This window comes from Xiphophorus maculatus, chromosome 11, assembly GCF_002775205.1.
Source record: "Xiphophorus maculatus strain JP 163 A chromosome 11, X_maculatus-5.0-male, whole genome shotgun sequence".
Classification (NCBI taxonomy): Eukaryota; Metazoa; Chordata; class Actinopteri; order Cyprinodontiformes; family Poeciliidae; genus Xiphophorus; species Xiphophorus maculatus.
Window position 1 is genome coordinate 6,973,114 of NC_036453.1, and position 19,904 is coordinate 6,993,017.

At 40.0% G+C, this 19,904-nt stretch overlaps 1 protein-coding gene across 14 annotated transcripts in view; it reads left to right on the forward strand.

The window, feature by feature from the left end:
* Positions 1-19,904, forward strand: part of rapgef6 (Rap guanine nucleotide exchange factor 6) — a 131,534-nt gene that overhangs the window by 47,718 nt on the left and 63,912 nt on the right. For 8 of the 14 annotated variants that reach the window (XM_023342270.1, XM_023342281.1, XM_023342269.1 and 5 more), the window contains one exon: positions 1,628-1,645. The exons of 5 other annotated variants lie outside the window; for them this stretch is intronic. In XM_023342270.1, coding sequence (XP_023198038.1) covers positions 1,628-1,645 — 18 coding nt within the window. Of the gene's footprint in view, positions 1-1,627; positions 1,646-14,704; positions 15,365-19,904 lie in introns of those variants that run through there. One more of the 14 variants, XM_023342282.1, reaches the window with a different exon arrangement.

A 19,904-nucleotide genomic window follows, 5' to 3' on the forward strand; every position in this document is an offset into this window, starting at 1 on the left:
TTAAGTCAATAATTCCTTAAAATTGCAGAAAAAGTTTTACTTCCACTGGCAGATTATTTTCACTTATAACAAAACATTTTCCCATATCATCTGCCAATCGAACAAGCAGTTTTTTAAATCAATATTAAGAAATTATTGCTTGAAAACAAGCTGAAAAGTCAGTTAAAAGTTATTTTTGTCCAATCTTAAGAAACTGGACCAGAAATACTTGGTAACGACAATATGTTATCGCGGTAACTTCTGGTACAAAATGTGTTATTGTGACAGGCCTAGCTGCAGTGCTAATACGCCTTATTGTTATTTTCTGACTGACGTTTGAGTCACTTCTACACGCTGAAGATTTAAACGTTTCTCTGCAGAGTGGTTAACTCTGGTGGCTCTGTTTGCTCTTTGACCGTTTCGGCATTGAGACTGCGTACAGTCATGTGCGCCCCAGCGACGTTCCCTCCCTCTGATAGGATCACCGGGTTCAGCGTTGTGTCAGTTACAGTTGCAGCTAATCATATGGAGACACACAAGCAGCTGCAGGCTGCTGCACTGCGTTGGCGCGCACACCTTGGGCTCCCCGGGGGCCTGCAAAGGGCCGTAATGGAGAGTTTAAACGAGTCCTCTGTTGACCCTAGAGTCTCCTGGTGATTGTTCTACTTTTTAAAATTATGTATAAAGTTCTCAGATACCAGAATACCATCACACCCATCTTTAAAAAGCACCCCCCTTCAACCATTTTATATTTCTTCACTTTGAGGTCACAAACTCATTGTATTTTATTGGGATTTTCTTTGACAAACACAACCATCTAAACCAGATTCAGTTTCATTGTATCAAGAAACTGAATGTTCTTAATGGGCTGGTTGTGCCAGAATATATTGATTAAACCCATTAAACTGTTAAAATATTAATAAATAGCAGTTCCTCCAGGAGTTTGGGATTGTTTTGTGGTCTTTGTGATCAAAATCACATATTTTGTGATGCTAATTTGGAAATATTTGTAAGGATTTTTTACGATATTTGCGCTATGATGTTAAATGTGACTTTGTTGGATCTTTGTCATGTAAACAGGGCCTAAGGTCTAACTTGTTCTTTATTAATGCTTAAAAATAAAAAACAACGGCGTGGAGTGGAAACTGTGGATTAAAAAGGAACCAGTTTGGTAGTATTTCAGATATTTAAAACAAAAAACTAATCAATTATCATTTATATCGACTAATACGTTTTTCAGCCACCAGCTAGTAAAAACGTTATAAAGCAGCCCTTTAAAGCCGTTTATCCTTTTCCATCTTTGCAATTGGTCTTTCACATAAAATCCCCATAAAATGAATTGATTTGATGAGATGTTAAAGTCAAACATCTCAACTTTGGACACAAAAAAAAATCAAATCCTTTCCACTCCAATAAGCTGGCAGAGCAGAAAATCAGGACAAAATCAATGTCCTGCAAATACTTAGAATTAGAGAAGAACTTTGGGATTAAATTCAAGCTGACAGAAGAGCAGGAGGAGCTAGTAGCACATATAAAAAACTGTATCACAAGAGATTACTGAGCTGCGACATGTGTAGGGCTCTTGGCATACTTTTTAAATCTCATTTCTTTCCTTTTTCCACATATTTTCTGCTGTGTTCAACCTCAGGATTATGTCAACAACAAGGTAGGAAGTAATTCAACAATATTTCACGCGTTCATCTTGACATGTTGGGTTATTTTTCTGTTGGTTTGTGTGTGTGCAGATGATTGCGTAGATAGTGCCCACCTGAATCAGACACCTGTTGTTTGGAAGCAGGTCGTGTTGAGAAAAGCAGCTAGTTTTGATGTCGCCACACACATGTGCACGCCGCTGTCTGCTTGCGCTGTGGGTGGCTGATAGGAATGTGGCGAACAGATGGATCACAAGATGCATGTTGGGAACCACAACATGCTGATTTACACAAGGGTTAAGGAAAACTTTGCAGGACAGAGACAGGTTTACAAGACTTTTTATTTTTCATTCTGGTTTAGGCAACAGTACAGTCACATATGCCTTAAAGTGACAGCATTAGTGAACAGTAAACACATTTTTACGATAAATTGTCCCAAAAGTTTCTGCGATAAACGATAACGTTGTTGTTTTGAGACCATTTTCAAGAACTATGAAGGCATAATAATGCCAGAACACATTCTCAAAGATCAATAAACTTTCAATTCTAATGAATTTGTTTATCTATCATTTACAATAAAATTACTATGTAGTAATATATAATGCTATGCTAGCTACAAGCTAGCATAGCTGCAAGCTAGCATAGCCTGTCATGAATGCTAAGGCTAGTTAGAACGGAGAACAATGATGGTAGATAAATTCATTTTCCTGTAACGGTGGTTGTTTCTCTTCTATTAGCACATTTTGCAGCGAGTACTTGATGGTGATTGACAGTGCTAAGCCCCTCCTCTTGACTCTGATTGGTTGTTTTTGGTTCATTTCTTCAAATGACAATAGTAGCTCATGTGAAGGTGAAGATCCATCTTTTCACAGATTATTTGTCTTATTTTAAAATATCATAACATGGTGACGGTTACATATTTTTTTAATAAAAGCTACGTACTGCAGCTTTAACTGTCTTATTTTTCATAGCATAACAGATGCTTTAAAAGTACATATCACGCATAAATGCATCCACTATGCAGAAGTGAAGTGTAGTTCTGGCATTAGATCAGAAGATGTTTGCAGCTCTTACTGAACCATAATAACATCAGTAATCCATTATCACTGTTCTGTTCTGCACTGCGTCTGGTGTCTCTCCGTCTCTTAATGCTTCGACTTGGAGTCAATGGAGTCTCTGAATGTATGAATTAAGAAGAACACGCACACACACACACACGCACACACACACACACACCCATCCCCCCCCCACACACACACCCACACACTACCACCAGTAAATCATCATCATAATCAGGAAGTCTGTGAATGATAGAAAATGTGTAAACATGTTTACAACTTGCACATTTAGCTTTTTTGTTGTTTAATTTAAGATAAAATACAGATTTTTGGACCAGTGAGGCAGAAGATCAGCAGCAGACTGCTGGGATTCAATAACGACTCGCTACACACACATACACACCCCTACATGTTGTAATAAGCAGAGAAAGGTCCTTCATTTAGATACCAGAACCCTCAGAGTGACTGTCTGTCCTGTGCTGGAGAGGATGGATAAGCAGCCATCACCTCATTTGCCTTGCGGGGGAAACCCACGCTGAGGGTTTTTACAGCCAGGCTGCTCCCCGTCACCTCTGGATCATTAATCCAGAACAGGCTCAGCCCTCTGCACACAATGCTTCAACCCAACACTGAATGAAGCCTGCGAAGAATGAGTTTGCCATACAGATTTATTGGTATTTGTATCAGGTTGTCATCTGAATAGCCTGTTGTGAGACTTGAGTTTCTGATTTTTAGCTTTTGTTTACGGGTTGCTAAGTGTTTGTCTTGAACGAGCTTGTGGACAGTGAGGCAGTTTTCTCGGTTCTCTGAAGGAAGTGACTTTCTTTAACGTTCAGCGGAAGACACAGACGTCGGATGCAGAATTTGTGGTTTGCTACCTTCCTGTGTCAGAGGCTGAGATGTCTGACATGTTGTGTTGTTTTTCCTCCCAGAACATAATCAAGCATTTAGTTTATAGTAACGGGTAACCTGACATATCTTAGTTGGATTACCAGCGAAACCAGCTCCACTACGAGTATGAAATAACTTTGAGGTGACAGATCCTGAGATTCTTGATATTCATATTCATATTATGTTGGTATCTGATAGAATAAAACAAACAAAAGCAAATAAAAATCATCATCACACTGAACTGATGTACTCACTCCTTTTTGATATACTTCCAGTTAAAATCCAGTGCAATCAGTTTTCGAAGGTCACATAATTACTAGCTACAGTTTATCTGTGTCTAATTTAATTTCACCAAACATCAGGAATACTGCAACCGTTTAAACTTAAACGACAACCTTTTGTCTTTTGATTATATGCTAACAGCGATTTGGTTTGGTTTGACGACGGACTCCAGAGGGAAACGTTTTAGAAACCCGTTCAAAACGGGTTTAAAAGTGAACCGAAAACATTTAGAAGTCAGTCCAGTTTTTACCTGTTTATTGCTGCACCTCTTCATTTGCCATTTTAAAGCAAAGAGTTGCAAAAATAGTCCACTGGATCAGAAAGTTCGCAAATTTTCACCGCCCCCTACTGGCCTGGCATGCTCACTACATCGTTTACAGTTCTATTTGTTTTTTATCTGCACAGCAGCATGTTAATATGTTGTGTCAATGCAATTATTTCTCAGGTGTTCTTAGAAATGCTGTTTAAACAGGATAGAAAAACACACCAGGCAAGAGTGTTTTGGAGGAGGGATAAGCAAAGTCGACATATAAAACAATATCCTAAAGAAACAACAAAGCCTTGTTCAAATCATCATCTAAAACTGAAACAAATGTGGCAAATCTGCACACCTACCAAGTCATTTTAATCAATCAATATGCAAATCTGGCCTCTTTTCCAGTCAAAGTCCAGATCTTAATCCAGTCTCTGGATGGGAAAATTGGTTGACTGATATCTCAAAAGCATAAACCACAAAACATTTCAGATTTGTATTTATAAAAAAACAACTTTTTTTTACAATCCTATAAAACAAAATTAATTTTGTTGCTGTAAAACATAGAATGTGAAAAAGTTTAAGATTTAAATAATTGATTAGTTCTAAAGCCTTACCTAATTTTTATGAAGTCATACAATGATGCTTCAACTTTTCACACTTTCACTTTAGTCAAAACAAAATGGACTCTCATGCACCAATCCTGGAGCTGTTTCTGTTTGGGATTACATGACCATGATGCTGTGTTTTGTAGCATCATTTTCTTGTTTTGATGAGCTTTGGCTCGTCATGATCGTCCCTTAGAGACTGAAGTCACCGTTTACAGTCAGGTGAAATCTAAAGTTGCACTCTTCATGTGGCTGACAAGTCACTGGTGTGACTCAGCAGGGTGCTTTGTCATAACGGAGTCAACCTGATGGAAACATAAATATCTGAACATTTAGAAATCAAGGAAAGGGTAAAGAAGACTGAGTCTAATATGGTATTTTTGATAACTTTTCATTGACTGGTTAAAAGCACCTGCAGTTGTAGAAGCAGCTTTTAAATAATGTACTTGTTTGAGACATTTCAACAGTTTTAGTGTCTGTGTTGTTTAAAAAGTGAATTTTCAGCACTGATTGCGTTTGTATGATTGGGAAATAACTTTTGTTTTGCTTGTCATCAAAACGAAACATAAAGGCTGTCAGGATTTTGTTAATATATTCCCCATCAATGCTATTGTCATTAGTGTCATTAAAGCATTATGCATATTATTTATGAGTGTTTCCTTCTTGACGTGGTTCTCATGCTGAGCTGACATGTCCTGGAAGGCTTGTGTCTGAAATCTGCATCCAGTTCTCATCTTGTCTCTTCCCATCTGGACTCACATGGGACCAGTTTAGCCCTGGGGGATTTTTCTACCCCTGCTCAGCTCGGTAAAACCCCAGAGAAGATGGAGAGTCAGAAACTAAGAGAACAGGAAAACCTAATCAGAGCCAGAAGATCAAAATGATGTCTCAGAAAAGAGTATGAAGTGAAGGTCACTTTAACATTGTTTACATTAGTACTTGATCAATTTTAGTATTCATAGTTGAAAATTATGCCAATACCTGGTACTGGTTCTCTAAAGCAGCTGACGTGAATGACAGCTGCTCTTCTTTTTTTACAGAAACGCTGCATGTTATTGGCAGATCCACGCATGCGCACAACACTGGAGGGCAATAAGATGATTCTTTAACTTGTCATCCATATCGTGTCGCGGTAGAACAACTTAGTGAACAAAATTAAATCTCAAGATGTAGGGATTATTAATTTAGTGCAGCGCGCCACAGCAAAGTGAAAATAAGGCAGAAAAACTGTTGAAAAATAACTCAGAACCATTCCTATTCTGCCTATTCTTCTTTTTTTCTTGCTCTCTGTGCTGCACACACAGACCCATTGCCAGCACATCTACGTTAAGGTTGTTACAGTCAAGCTAGCATGAGTGACCTACTTCTCTCTCCCTCTCTATATATATATTTTAATGAAACTTTTTTCCTGCCGTTATCTAGTTGTCATCATGTTGACAATTAATTTCATTTGTACATTACGCATATATCTAAGATTTAGCTCGTTATGTTGACAATTTAACAGATTAAACCAATGCTAGTCATTGCCTTGCACACGTGATTTTGCCTCTCAACGTCTCTATAACAAACTAAAAGGTAAATATTAAAGTTTTTCAGTTATTTTCTCAATGGTGGCATCAAGTTTTCTGTGCAGGAAAATCTGTATCAGGTTAGAAAGCCAACAAATGAGCTGAAAAGGTTATGCTTTAAAATGTGGTTCTTTTTACTCCTTTAGTTGGGACATTTTGTTCGCTTTTTGGTGGTAAGTAGCTCTTAAAATAGAGAGTACTGGGTATCAAGCAAATGGAGAAATTTACTGTAGAAACCACTATTAAACTAAAGTTCTTTGCTTTTGTTCTGAGTTAATTCTCTGTGCAACCACAAATCATTGCCAGCAAGTGAAACATATGCATAAGCCATTACCCATGGAACTGGCAACCAGACCCAAACCTCATGTTCTAATCTGTGGGTTGTTTACTTCCTCAAATTGTTACCAAGGCTCAAAAATACTCAAACTGTTCTTGAACTGGTACATTCAAACAGCCTCACACACCCAAACTCACTGAAGTATTCACACTCCTTGAACTTTTACACATTTTTTAATGTAATAGAGGAATTAAAAGTAGTGCAAAGTGGAAAAAATGACACATTTTTACAAACTCTTGCAGTCATTTGTACTTTGGAAGTGTGTTGTTACCATCTGCTGCAGGGCTGGATTTGACTGCTCCATTCTAACACACAAACATGGCTTCGTCTGAACCTTGACTGTCAAACTCATTTTTGTTTTGGGCCAAATCAAGATCATGAATGCCCTTAAAGGGCCAGTTGTGCCAGAATGTATTGATAAAACTTGTTCATAAAATTATCAATCAATTCATAAAAAGTGATGGCGGGCTGAATTTGGCCCATGGGCCTCGAGTTTGACACATGTGGCCTAAACCATTTTATTGTGGCTTTTTCTTTGCATTACTTCAAAAATAATTGAGAAGTAATTTATTCGCGATCACTTTACTAATTTGGAAGATTCCTATTAACTAATTTCTTGCTTATCTGAACTAATAAGTGGTTTAAAGGCTTGATTGTTTAACCTCTGACCTACATTAGCCTCATATTTTGACTCTATTAATCGTGTGGACAGCATGCATGATTGCATGTGCAGTAGAGTACAGCACAAGCTGGGCAGCACAGTGCACCACTGTCTGTGGCTGTTGTTGCTGCTAATTTTAGGGATTACATCACCAGCACTAACATGACAACCTTGTTGATCTCCCACTCTATATTCCCTCCTCTGTCTCCTCCCTCTCAGCTGCTTAACCTTTATCCTCCCCGTTTCTTTTTGGGCATCTGCTTGATAATATTTCAGGCTGCGATTAGATTAACTTGAAAACCAGGGAGCAGTTGAAGCTTCAGAACAGAAGCAGATTTAATAGTTGTCAGGAAAAGCTGAGGTGAGCCTCTGTCAAACATAACATGTGTCCTGCAGAAAAACAAAGCCTTTAATCCTCCTGTCTTACCTCCTTTTCACCTTGTGAAATCCCACTGGCAGTTTTTACCCCAGCCCTCTTTTTCTCCTCGTCTGAATTTTTTTATCTTCTCATCACTTGCTTGTCTTCTCATTTGTCTGTCTTTGGATAGAAATGGGGATTTTTATCTGTTATGTTCATCACATCAACTTTTATTTTTTACAGTTTTCTTTTAGGGAAATTGTAATAAAACGACCTATTGCATGCACAGCAGGCTAATGGTGTTGGGTCATTCGAGTTGTTTTTGTTTCTTTTCGTTTTTCTCTGCAGAGACCAGTCGGAAAGGGAAGGGTTGATTTTAAGTAGCAGGAAGTCCTGAACTCAATCCCACTGAAACACACCGAAGGAATAAACACAGGGTTATATCATAGTTTCTCCGCCGTAAACCCAATCACTGTTAAAGTGGTGAGAAATTATGAATACAGGCGTACCCCAAGGCTCAGTGCCTGGGCCACTTATTTTTAATTTATTTATTAATGATTTTAGGACATTGCACCAGTTCCCTTTCAGTCGATTCACTCGGTACAACACATAGAGTATGGGATATCACGCCCTGCGTGGCCTAACTGAAGACACCTTTAATCACGCCGTAAGGCAAATGACGTGTGATGATGGGTGGCAGGCCCCGCCTGCATATAAATACACCCCCATCACAGTCATTATTCAGTTCTTACGCTCTTCACCTCGCTGAGAACACCTAACTTCAAATCCGTGCTTTCTAGCTGCTGCTAGATAGCATCGCTCTTGTTTTCTTTTCCAAAACTAGCTTAACTGCTCCTGTTGGTGTTAGCTACTGCTGCCTTCTGGTTAGCGTGTCTACCCGCTGAGCGCTAGTTGTTTCTTCGGTTTGTCTATTTTTTACTTTTTTTGGTTTCGTGGTTCGGGATGAGCACGAAGCAAAAAATGGCGAAGCAGAAGTCTTCCGTTCGCCCCTGTCCTCAGGAGTGCGGCTTCACGCTTCACGAAAAGGACCAGCACGAGGCATGCCCCGTCTGCCTTGGAATTGTCCACGCCAGAAGAGCGTTGTCGGAGCCGACCGCTTGTGCTTTTTGTAGCCAGCTTCGGCGCTCCACGCTTGAACGGCGGGTCAAGTTTGTGCAGAAAGTGCTGGGACGGGCTACCGTGTCACAACAAGACCCCTTGCTGTCCGAGTCTAGGAATCCGGTTTCGTCCGAGTCTGACGAGGATGAAGGGGCCAAAGCTTCCACTTCCAGCTGGGCAGACCATTTGGAGTATGTGGACGGGTTAGCCGAAACGGTACAGGACGCAGCGCCATCTCATTATCACCTCGAGGCTCAGGGTGATGATGACGTGCTAGACATCGGCCTGGAAAGTCACAGTCTTTCGGAAGATGACGACTTTTCCGCGGGTCAGTGTCCATCTGCGGTGGGTCAGGACGACACATCGTTCCTTTCCCTTTGCCGTCGTGCAGCTGATAAGTTAGACGTCGAGTGGCCCACCCCTCCTCCTGCTCAGAAGGTGTCCCGTTTCACTGGATTCTACCTTCCGACGGAGCCAGCTGCGGTTAAAAACCGCCTGCCCATGTTCCCAGATTTTGTCTCGGAGCTAACGTCGTCCTGGAAAAACCGTTGTCCACGCGTGTTACAGTGCCTGGCTACGGGCAGTATGTGGACCTGGAGGGTGCTGACAAAGCGGGTCTGGTTAATTTACCACCGATGGAGGCGTCCTTGGCAGCTTACCTGGCGCCATCATACAACCATGGTGTGGGCGGCTCTGCCACCTTGCCCTCAAAACAATGCAGGTTTTCCGCATCTCAGTTGGAGAAGACCTATCGCGCTCAAGCAACCACTGCTCGCTCCCTGAGCTCGGCCACCATGCTTCAAACTTATCAAGCTATGTGCTTGTCCGAGCTAGGGGCTCAGATGCCTCCTGATAGCCATCTGATCCCCCTCTTAAATGAGATCAGAATCACTGCTGATTATATTCTTCGCACATCCCGCTGTGCTGCGCTCTCACTGGGGAGGGGGATGGCTTCCACAGTGGTTGCTCAGAGACACTTATGGCTAACGCTTTCTGACGTTCCCGATAGGGACAGGGCCATATACCTGGATGAGCCGGTGTCAACAGATGGGCTTTTTGGGCTTTTTGATGCAATCCAAGCGAAGTTCGAGCTTAAGAAAAAGCAAACTGAAGCTCTTCGTTGCATCATTCCCAGACGTGACGCTAGGTCCAGGTCCAACATGAGCGCACGCAAGCCGGTGACGACACCGGCACCACCTAAGAGAGCAGCACCCCCCGCAGCTCTGAACACTACAATTTCACAGCCGTTGAAAAAGCATACTCCCCGCCAGTCGGCTTGGAGCAAAGGCCCCCCTCCGGGTTTTCAACGAGATTTGACGTCTCGGAAGAAAAAGCCTCAGTCATCCTAACGACGTGAGACGGCGTGACAACAGAGAGGCATCAGAAGCAGGGAGACCTGATTGCCGCCACTCATTCGTTTATGCGCAAAAGGCATCTTGTTTGTTCTGTTCAGGGTTCCAGCCCCAAGAGGCGCTGCGTTTTCCTAACACAGTCTCCCAAGCACAACACCCCAACGCACATACAATTTGCACTCTCAGCCCCAGGTTTAAGTGGGCTAAATGTTTCTCAAGAAACGAGAGAAAATGTTCTGAATGTTTGTGTAACTGTTCCACATGTTTCAATAAAGAGTGCAATTCCTTTGCCAAAAAGTCAAAATCAAAGCACTGTGTGCAGCGCTGCGCCCCACACTGACCAACTGCATCTGAACACCTAAAATAAAATTATTTACTTTGGACTCTCTACCAAAGCAACTCAAGTGTATTTTTGTTTTATTATGTTTGTAAGTTATAAATAGCTGTAAAACGTTATTAGTGCACACAACACTTGTAGTGAAGAACTTTTTTGATTTTCAACATTGGAAAGCTTCGAATCTATAAATTCAGAATCACAATAACTCGGACCAAATCGACGTGTTCATGGTTTTATTGTGGAGTCACAGAAGAATAAAGACAAAGAGTTAAGAGACTAATATTTTAATTTCAGGTTGTGTATTTTAAGAAGTTATTAGTGCAGAGGGCAATTTAAGGTTAGGTGGTCCGTGAGTGTTTGTTAAATGGGATAAGTTTGAGAAACGCTGCTTTAGCTGGATGTATGGTTGCATCAGTGTGTTGCAGAGCTGACAGAACTGATTAGATGTGAGCTGCATTTAAAAACTGCCTTTGACCGCACACTGTAGGCATGGGACAGTAGACTGATTAACCTGGCCTACTGATTCCCAGTAGACTTTTGGTCTCAGCAACCTCAGGGTGAAAGACATCCCCAAATATTCACACAACACACCCGACTGTACACACAGGATGCCTTGTGTCTGGCTACGGCACACTGCGCAGCATGTGTGGTTGTCTGCCGGCTGTTTCCTGTTGTTTGTTGCCTGTTTAAATTAGTAATATTTTCTAAAAAATCTTTAAATCACAATTCAACCTCCCAGTATGTTCTGTTTATTTTCATATTTGCATGATTGCCTTGCTGCTTTTATTCTCTTATTCTGCCTTTCTCTGCGTTTAAGACATTCACCTGACTTTACCCGACTCGTGTTCACAAACACACGGCTGCAGAGAGAATGTTCCAGGAAGCGTTTCCTGTGTGACGTCTATCCTGCTCGGTGTTTTGCTCACACAGTCCACATCTTTATGTTCAGTTATGCCTAAACGTCCTGAAAGTTCGTGTGAGTTGTGCCGTTTTCAGACGAACCGTCAGAGGCGACTGTCTCTTTAAAAACCGAAACATGTTTGGTTTGTGCTGATTCCTGCACTGCATTTCAAATCTGCAGACCTACAGACTCAGTTTACTTCAGTAACGTTTTTGGAAAAATTTACTTTGAGGTGCATTTTATTTTTTACTTTTACTTGAGTAATTTTATTATGAAGTATTTGTATTCTTACTCGAGTAAAATTTCTGGATTTTCTACCCACTGAATGAGAAACAAATCAAAATTTAATCAAAAATTTACCAGACACAGACACAGACCAGCAGTTTTTGTTAAAGTTTCATAAGTTTTTTTTTATTGTAAGAAACTGATTTGGAAACATTTTCTTGTTGTTTTTTGTTACTTATATAAATTATTGTCAATTTTGTCCTTAAAAATATAAAATATTTCCACTTAACTTCATATTTTGGTCCATCTGATGTTATAAATTTAAAAAAATTAAATGATTGATAATTTGATCAGTTAGACTTTTTACCAAATAATTTTTTTCTGTTCTGTATTTGTCCAAACATGTTAAATTGATTCAATAACCAATATTTCAGGTTTCATTTGATTCACTCTGACCTGCTACCTATACATAGTCCTCATGTGATGTCACACTTCCAGGAACTTTGTAGCCGACGGCCATTTTGGTAGGTACAGGAGGTACGGAGTGGCTATGACAACAATAAACAAAGATCCATGAAGCTCCTCCATGTTTTGCGAACTCTTTATGTTCACTAAGTAGTGAATTATATTGTAGTATGAGATCGGATCCCAACAGCAGCCATTTTGTTTATGTATCTTTGTCTTGCACGTCGGTCCAGAGTGTCCGTATCCTTTCTTTTTGTTGGTCTTGGCACTGCGTTTGCCTACCAAGATGGCGCTGATCACTTCCAGTTCAGACTTTTGAAAACTATATATAAACTAAACGTTGAAAATTTATTTCTTAAATGCATCTAAACTGAAAACATGTATTTTCTTATTGAATCACACTAATTTGTTTGTGTGGGTGAAAAGTAAGTAAGTATAATAAAAGTATCAGTGCAATAGGAAGGCCAGATTGGCTTTAAAAGTGTGCTTCTGTGCAGTGTGTTTATTTGTTTCATCTTTTAGTTACCCATTGACTTTATCTCTGGGCTCATTTATTAAGACTGAGGCTTTGAAGCCCAGCAGAGCAGACATGTATGCAAAAAGGAAGAAAGCTGCAGCTAGTGCACACTTACACTTACACACTTCTTCTTTTTAATGCAAGCACAGATATACTGCATGCACTCACTTGACAGACCCCATCCATTAAGCCGAGAGTCTTTAATCCATTCAGTGATCTGTAATTTCATTCATATGAACTGGTGGGGTTTAATGGCTGAGTCTCTGCAGGTCTGTGTGTGTTTGATTCATCCTTTCATCCCAGTAACTATCTGCTCTGTCCACCAGCCTCCCATTTTGGTTTTCTGCCTCTTTCCCTGCGTTCCTCTCCGTCTCTCTTGTGTACATAGCGCTCTCTGAAGGCTCTTCTCCATGTGCTCGCCTCCGATTGGTTGCTGAGGGGAGAGATGATGTCATTCCTACTCGGGAGGTGTATTTCTCCTCGTTGGCACAGAACGCAGAGGAAAGAGATCCTGATTCAGAGCAGCTAGCTAAACTGTAAAAATAGTAGCATGGAGCCAGAATGAGATGGTTAAAATAAAATATCAAACAATTTGAGGAAATTATTTCAGTCCTGTTTCTGGCGTCTCTTCCTGTTCGGCTAATAATTAGCGTTTCTAATTGACAGACAGCTTCTATTGTCTGTGGTTGGAGATCCTCCCCCCACTCTCTCATCTTTATTGTCCTGGTGTCAGGAGCACAGTGCACTCTGGGTAATGCATGAAGAGCGAGAGAAAAAGGAAAATGGAAACACTTAATGATGCATTTTGTAAAAATAATTATCATTGGAATCAAAGCCTCTTGCCAGGGGATAACAGCCAAGTTTCAAGGAATTATAAGTTACTTGGATCACAGTTTGAGTTTATTAAAATCACTTCAGCATACTTAACGAAGGGCAGTGATAAAAATATTGTGATATTTTAACAATTTAATGGAAAAAGAACATTTTGCCGTTTGTTTTGATGATACTTTTTAATTTTCTTAGTTTTTTGTAGGAAGTTTTTTGTAGTGTTGCTTTTCTACTAAGAAAATGTAAATAAAAGGTGAAAAACGCTGGTGCAGACGCAAAGCAGCCGGCTGGTGAGTTTTCTAAACCTTCATGGTATGAAAAGGTAATTTTTACCACTTTCACATGTTCTGTTATATAAAAATCACAAATCAAGAAGAACGGCCAAGAAGCTGCTCTTACAAAAATCAGCTCATGTTTTAGAAAGAAAACTCTTGACTCCATGGCAAAATGTCATTAAATTCGAAGTGGATTAAAGATTTTAAGATGCTTCTGATTGTTTATTTTCAGATGAATGTGGTCAAAATGAGCAACAACACCTTTATTAGGGTTTTGTGATTATATTTCTTCTTGATTATGAACTTGAGGATTTCAAAGGGCCGTTAAGCTTGTGTAGAGTTGGATCTATTAACTTATCTAATTTATTATCATAAAGTAAGTTACTTAAATTTCTTCCTCATTTTTATCTATTAAAATGTGGGAGCAGATGCAAATTTGTCCTGAAACATAAAAATAAGTCTCAGGTTGCTTTTTCTTCTTGTTGGATAGACGTCACTGTGATTTTTTTAAAGTTATTTTGTCTTTGTTAGCTTGAGATTTGTCAAGGTTTTTTCTGCGTCTGTGTTTGCGTGAGTCTTAGATTCTGTTGCAAATCTTCCTGAGCCGTTTGTTCGGCTGCAGAGTCTGTCCTTGTATCTCTGTGGGATTTATCCCCCTCCTCTCCTCCTCCGCCCCTTTCCCTTTCTCGTTTTTTGTAATTTATGCTCACAGAGGGGAGGGGATTGCCTCCATATACTCGGCTTTATGTTACCGGCAGATCAATAAACATGTTCCCTCGCTGTCCTCTCGATCTCCACCTCTTTCTATCTCTCCTTCTCCCATCCACATCTGCTCAGTGGTCAATCCATTTAATGCAGTCCCCGCTTCTGCGCGGCTCTCGCTCGCCTCGTATCAGCCGCCTCCCCTACCCCGTCTCTCTCTTCCCGCCCTCTCCCGCTGCACAGGTGATGTCATTCTTTTTCAGCTGGATTCCCCTCCCTTCCCCTGCCTCTCCTAGCTCCCACTCTCTCCTCCGCTTCCCATTAGCGGCTGACTCTTCTCCGTGCAGCATCCGTCCACGGCGGCTTCTCTCTCCAAGGCTGGGGAGGGGGAGGAGGAACACCGGCGTGAAGTGCGAGCGTTAGCCACTGGATGGTTGGAGCCGGGGGTTTACCTGAGCGGGATCGCTGGGATCTGGCATGGAGCTTCACGCCGCCGCTCACGTTTCCATCGCTGGAGCTTTATAGAGTTGCAAAGAGAGAAAGAAAGGAGTTTGTCATGTGCAGATGATTCACGCCTTGTGGACTTGAACCCTGAGATGAAGTTTTTTCCAGCTTCTTGCCGGATCTTTAGCAGGGCAAAACTGACTTAATAGCCTTTTGATAAAAGTTTGCCAGGCTTAACAAATCTTTGTCTTCTTACTACAACTTTCTTGCTTAAGTAGAAGCTTGCAAACTTTGGTTCTGCCTTGACTTGAACTATCTAATTAATACAGACATCTTTTTTTAAACGCATCTGGACAGTTCTGTTGCAGCAGAAAGCGAGAGAGAGAAAGAGTGGCGTCAGCCGTCCCCCTCTTCTCTTACTTATTTATTTCTTTCCTCATCCTTTCGGCGAATAAGAGGGGAAACTTCCCCCTCTCCGGCTCCCTCCCGCTCGTGGAAATGGCTTTCCTGGTCCGTTGCTATGCCAACTGCTTGCAGCCATGGTCCTCCAAAGTAAGCGATGTCGTAATCCCTTTTCTGGCCCGTTCCTCCGGCGTGTGCGCCGCTGATAGGGGGGATCGGAGATGAAGATCTCAATTAATTAGCATGTTACACGGATAAATGTTGTCTGTTTAGAAATGCATGACTGCTCCTCTTTGCATTTGATTTTGAAACATGTTGAGGGGGGCTTGGTGGGATGAGAGATGCACCAATCAAACCGAAACGTTGGAATTGACCAATTTTTCTGATTGATGATTGACAAATTGGCTCCAAAAAGCAACAGAAATGTTTTTTCTGTGCATTAAATGCAGCAAAAGTAACTATTTTCAGATAAGAATTACTTAGAAATTGGCTGCTACCTTGATTTTATAGCCTGTTGCATATGACTTTTTCCTCTTTTGTAATGTTGGAATCAGTCAAAGTGGCTCATCTGGAAAACCCTGATTGGTGGATCTCTAAAATAAATCATTTTTAGGAGGGAATGTGCATTAAAAAGCATTTTTCTCAGTATTTGTTTATAAATCTAGTCATTGAGTAGCTGGGATGTTTTGGAAATTTTTTGTCTTTGCCACCAACGTGTCATTATTCTAAGCAGCTGCAGCTGCAACTCTGATTTAAGGGTTTCCAAAAATAATATTCGGAAAGCTCACCGCTCCGTTCCTCCGGCTTTAAATTTGTCTTTTTCCCTCTTATTAACAGTATAGGGATTTAGCTGTGCAGATGGAGTCGCAGGCCACAGTGGAGCTGTTTGTACGTTTACTCAATCTGAACGCAGATAGCTGCATTGTAGCTGAGTTTATAATTAACAATTCCTTGGCCTAGTTTCAGTTTCTGAAAATAATCTGCCGGCGTTATCCTCTGCTGAACTTCTGATGATGTAAGGAAAGCGGCGGCAGTGATCGAAGCTTTCGTCCTTTTTATCATTTGCTCTGTTTCGTCATTAAAGCAGCTGATTTATGGGAACGTGAACGCTCCGGTTGTCCTAATAGAATGAGTTTTGCATGGATCTCTGTTTGTCGGTCGCTGAGGGAGCGTCTATCTGGGCGCTGAAAGCCTCAGAGATGTTTGTCTTCAGCGTCTGTGATTCTTCTTCTGGGATCGGGACTAATTAGGTCCCTGGAGATTAAAAAAGGAAGATGTTCAGTCTGAGGTGAAGCATCATTGTTTGGTGGCTTGTTACCTTTCATTCTTGCAACCCAAATAATGCCTAAGTTGGAGATGTAGTGGGACCCAAACATTGTGCTTTTGAACTGATTATCTATTGGATTTGATCAATTTTGCTAGAAGTTACTGCGATAAACGATAATATTGTTGTAATTCAAGTTATATAATTAATGCAAGAACGGATTCTCAAACATCAATAAACTTTAAATTCCTGTAAATATTGAACAGTGGAACTGGAAGTGTTAGTTTAAATAACACAATTGTCCTTCAAAAAAAAGTTTAGTTGAGACCAAAACACCAACTGATTAGTTTAGCTGTTCAGTTTTTGGTAGAAAGAGAGAAAAAAACAATAAATCATGAGTTTAATTTATCCTGCAATTAATTGATTTATTGCTTATTGCATCATTGATGTCTGAGTTTCTAAATACTGATGAAAACTTACTGATTACTTTTGACATATTAAGAGTAGAAATGCGTATTTTTACCCAAGTAAAAGTAAAAAGTAGCAAGAAATTTCAGAAGTAAGAGTAAAGAAGTATTTGGTAAGAAGTCTACTCTAGTACTGAGTAACTGATTTCAAAATTACGTCATCAGACAGACCAAAATATAAAGTCAGGTGGAAATGTTGGTATTTTAAGGACTAAAATGACAACAATTCATATCAGTAGCACAAAATAATAAAATCAGGTAAAATAAATTGTTTCCAAATCAGTTTCTTTTAGTACAAAACTTATGAAACTTCAACAGAAACTGCAGGTTTCTAAGTCTGGTGAATTTTTCGTTAGTTTTTCATTCAGTGGGTAGAAAATTCAGAAATTTTACTCCAGTAATAGTAGAGATACTTCATAATAAAATGACCCAAGTAAAAGTAAAAAGTACAGTGTAGTAAAGTAAATTTTATCCAAAAAGTTACTGAAGTAAATGTAACTAGTTACTACCCAACTCTGTCATAAAGGTGTTAAATTAAAAAATGTAAACTTTTCCACCTTCAGATGGTTTTCATTCATTCTTCTTCATGTGCTTAAACTGTGCAGGCGGCCATATTTACTTCTTAAAGTTAAAGTTTCAGTTATTTAGAGATTCCAGAGGCTTGGTGCGCCTCTGCCCCGCCAGCCCTGTCCTGCACTGGCGTTAAATCCATCAGCCAAGTGAAGCTCCCCCTACCAACATGCACATGGCCCATTTGACATGCAACACAGACAAACTGATAATGCCAATGTTGTGCATGGATTATTGATTAAAAGGCAAAACCCTGAGAAGTGCTAAAGATGGAGTCATGCCATACTTCTAAACATTGAGCCAAAAACCTAAAAAGAAGGTGTTAAAAAGCTTCTACAAACAAACCCAAAGCAAAACTGGTTTCAGAAGGAGTTTGTTTGGTTCAGGAGACAGGAAGGAGCAGATCAGTGAGGATACAGCTGTGTAAAATAACAACAACTGCAGCCGCAGCAGTAACGGCAGGCTGGCGACATCAGCAACAGGCCCCATTATTGATGCTTAAATAATAGATGGAGATGGAGAGATGGAAAGGTAAAGGAAGGAGTGAACAAGTAGAAAATGGCAGAGTGTCGGCCTGAATACAAATTGGAAAAGAAGGGAAGGACGTAAAAGGAAGAAAAGATGGAAAAGTTTAGAAAAATAAATAAAAATTCAACAGTAAATGCAAGTTTGCATTTTTCTACCACCGCAGTTCCAAGTATGAGTCCAAATTTAATGGTTTAATACCAAAAACCAAGGTGTCATTATGAAATGGGACCTAAATTTAAACATTGCAATGGAGTGGCATCTTAAAAACAGAGTTTCTCCAGTAAATAAACTGGTGAGTCAATGGTGTCTTTATTGGTCTGTATAGAAAAATAAATCAGACGGTGACGACTAGAAACATCCTCACACCATTTCTAATATCTGTTAAACATAATATTTTAATATTTCATTATTCTATAAAGCACTGGCAGAACTAAACCAGGGGAGGAAGAACCTGACCAACTTCAAATCAGGACTGAACACATTTTTATCATGTCTCTCCAATTTATTTGTTTTAATGCAACTAAAAATAACTGAGGAATGAGGCTTCGTGTCAGAAAACAAACCCAGCTCCACTGGCCTGCATTTTAATTTCTGTCATCTGATGCCAAGTTAATTCTTCAAAAACTTTCCTCAGACATTAGAAATCAGAGCAGCAGAAAATTTATTCTGCTACCAAATACAAACTTACAGACAAAACGTCCAGACGTATTAAAGGTTGCAGATCCCAACAGAAATGCAAAATTACAACATTGAATCAAAATCCACTAGGCTTGTTGATGTAACTGTACATTAGGCTGTTAGGCTGCATGGATTCATTGGGGATTCCTTTAATTACAGCAACATTTTGAAAACAAATTGATTCATCTGAGAAATCTGAGAAAAAAAAACCAAATATCCAGTGAAATACTTTATTTCCCCAACATGCGTGGAATCGCTCTGCACCAGAATTAAATAGTAACTAGTTACATTTACTCGATTACATTTACTTGAGTAAACCTTTTGAAAAAAGTGTGCTTGTAGGAGTATTTTATTTTCACTTTTATTTTAGCAATTTAATCATAAAGTATCGCTGCTCTTACTTGCTTGATTGTGCTTCTGATTTAAATGATCAGCAGATGCAGATCCGATACTTTTCTATCTGAGTGGAAACAGAAGATGAATTATTCTGCAGTCCCTTGTATTGACTGGTTCCTCAGAGCTACAGTTTCAGACCCAAACAGTTTATTCTGATTGAGACCTGAACGCCTCACAGATCATTTTCTATTCACATGATGCTCAGACCAGCAAACACACAACATCAAATAACCTCCTAGTGTTTATCATTTTGTACAAGTAATTAAAGGTTTATTTTTATAGCATCTTCCATTTGGAGCAACTACTAAATACTTACAGTACCTGCTTTTATGCACTTCTCTTTTTTTAGTTTGTTTTCAGGTCATAAATGAGCCGCTTTAGAAATACAGTAACAGATTAAAACAAGCCATGGATGCATTGATAACCAACAAATAGTTTTCTTTATAGAGTTAAGAAAATAAGTTAATAATTACTAACCTCAGGCCAATATATGGCTGAGAATAATATCATAAGGATTTTATATTAGTCAAACATTTTTTGTTTTAAATATCAGATCAATCCAAAACGCTCAAAACACTTCAACCGCACATTATTAAATGCACCGCAACGCGCCATCGACGCGCCGTCAACGCACCATCGACGCGCCGTCAACGCGCCATCGGCGCGCCATCAATGCGCCGTCAACGCGTGTCCATATAGACTTTGAATGTAAACCAGACTCTCCTGACACTCAAATCGTGTTCGGTTTGCAAACACGATTTGAGTGTGTACACACTGATGCTGCGGT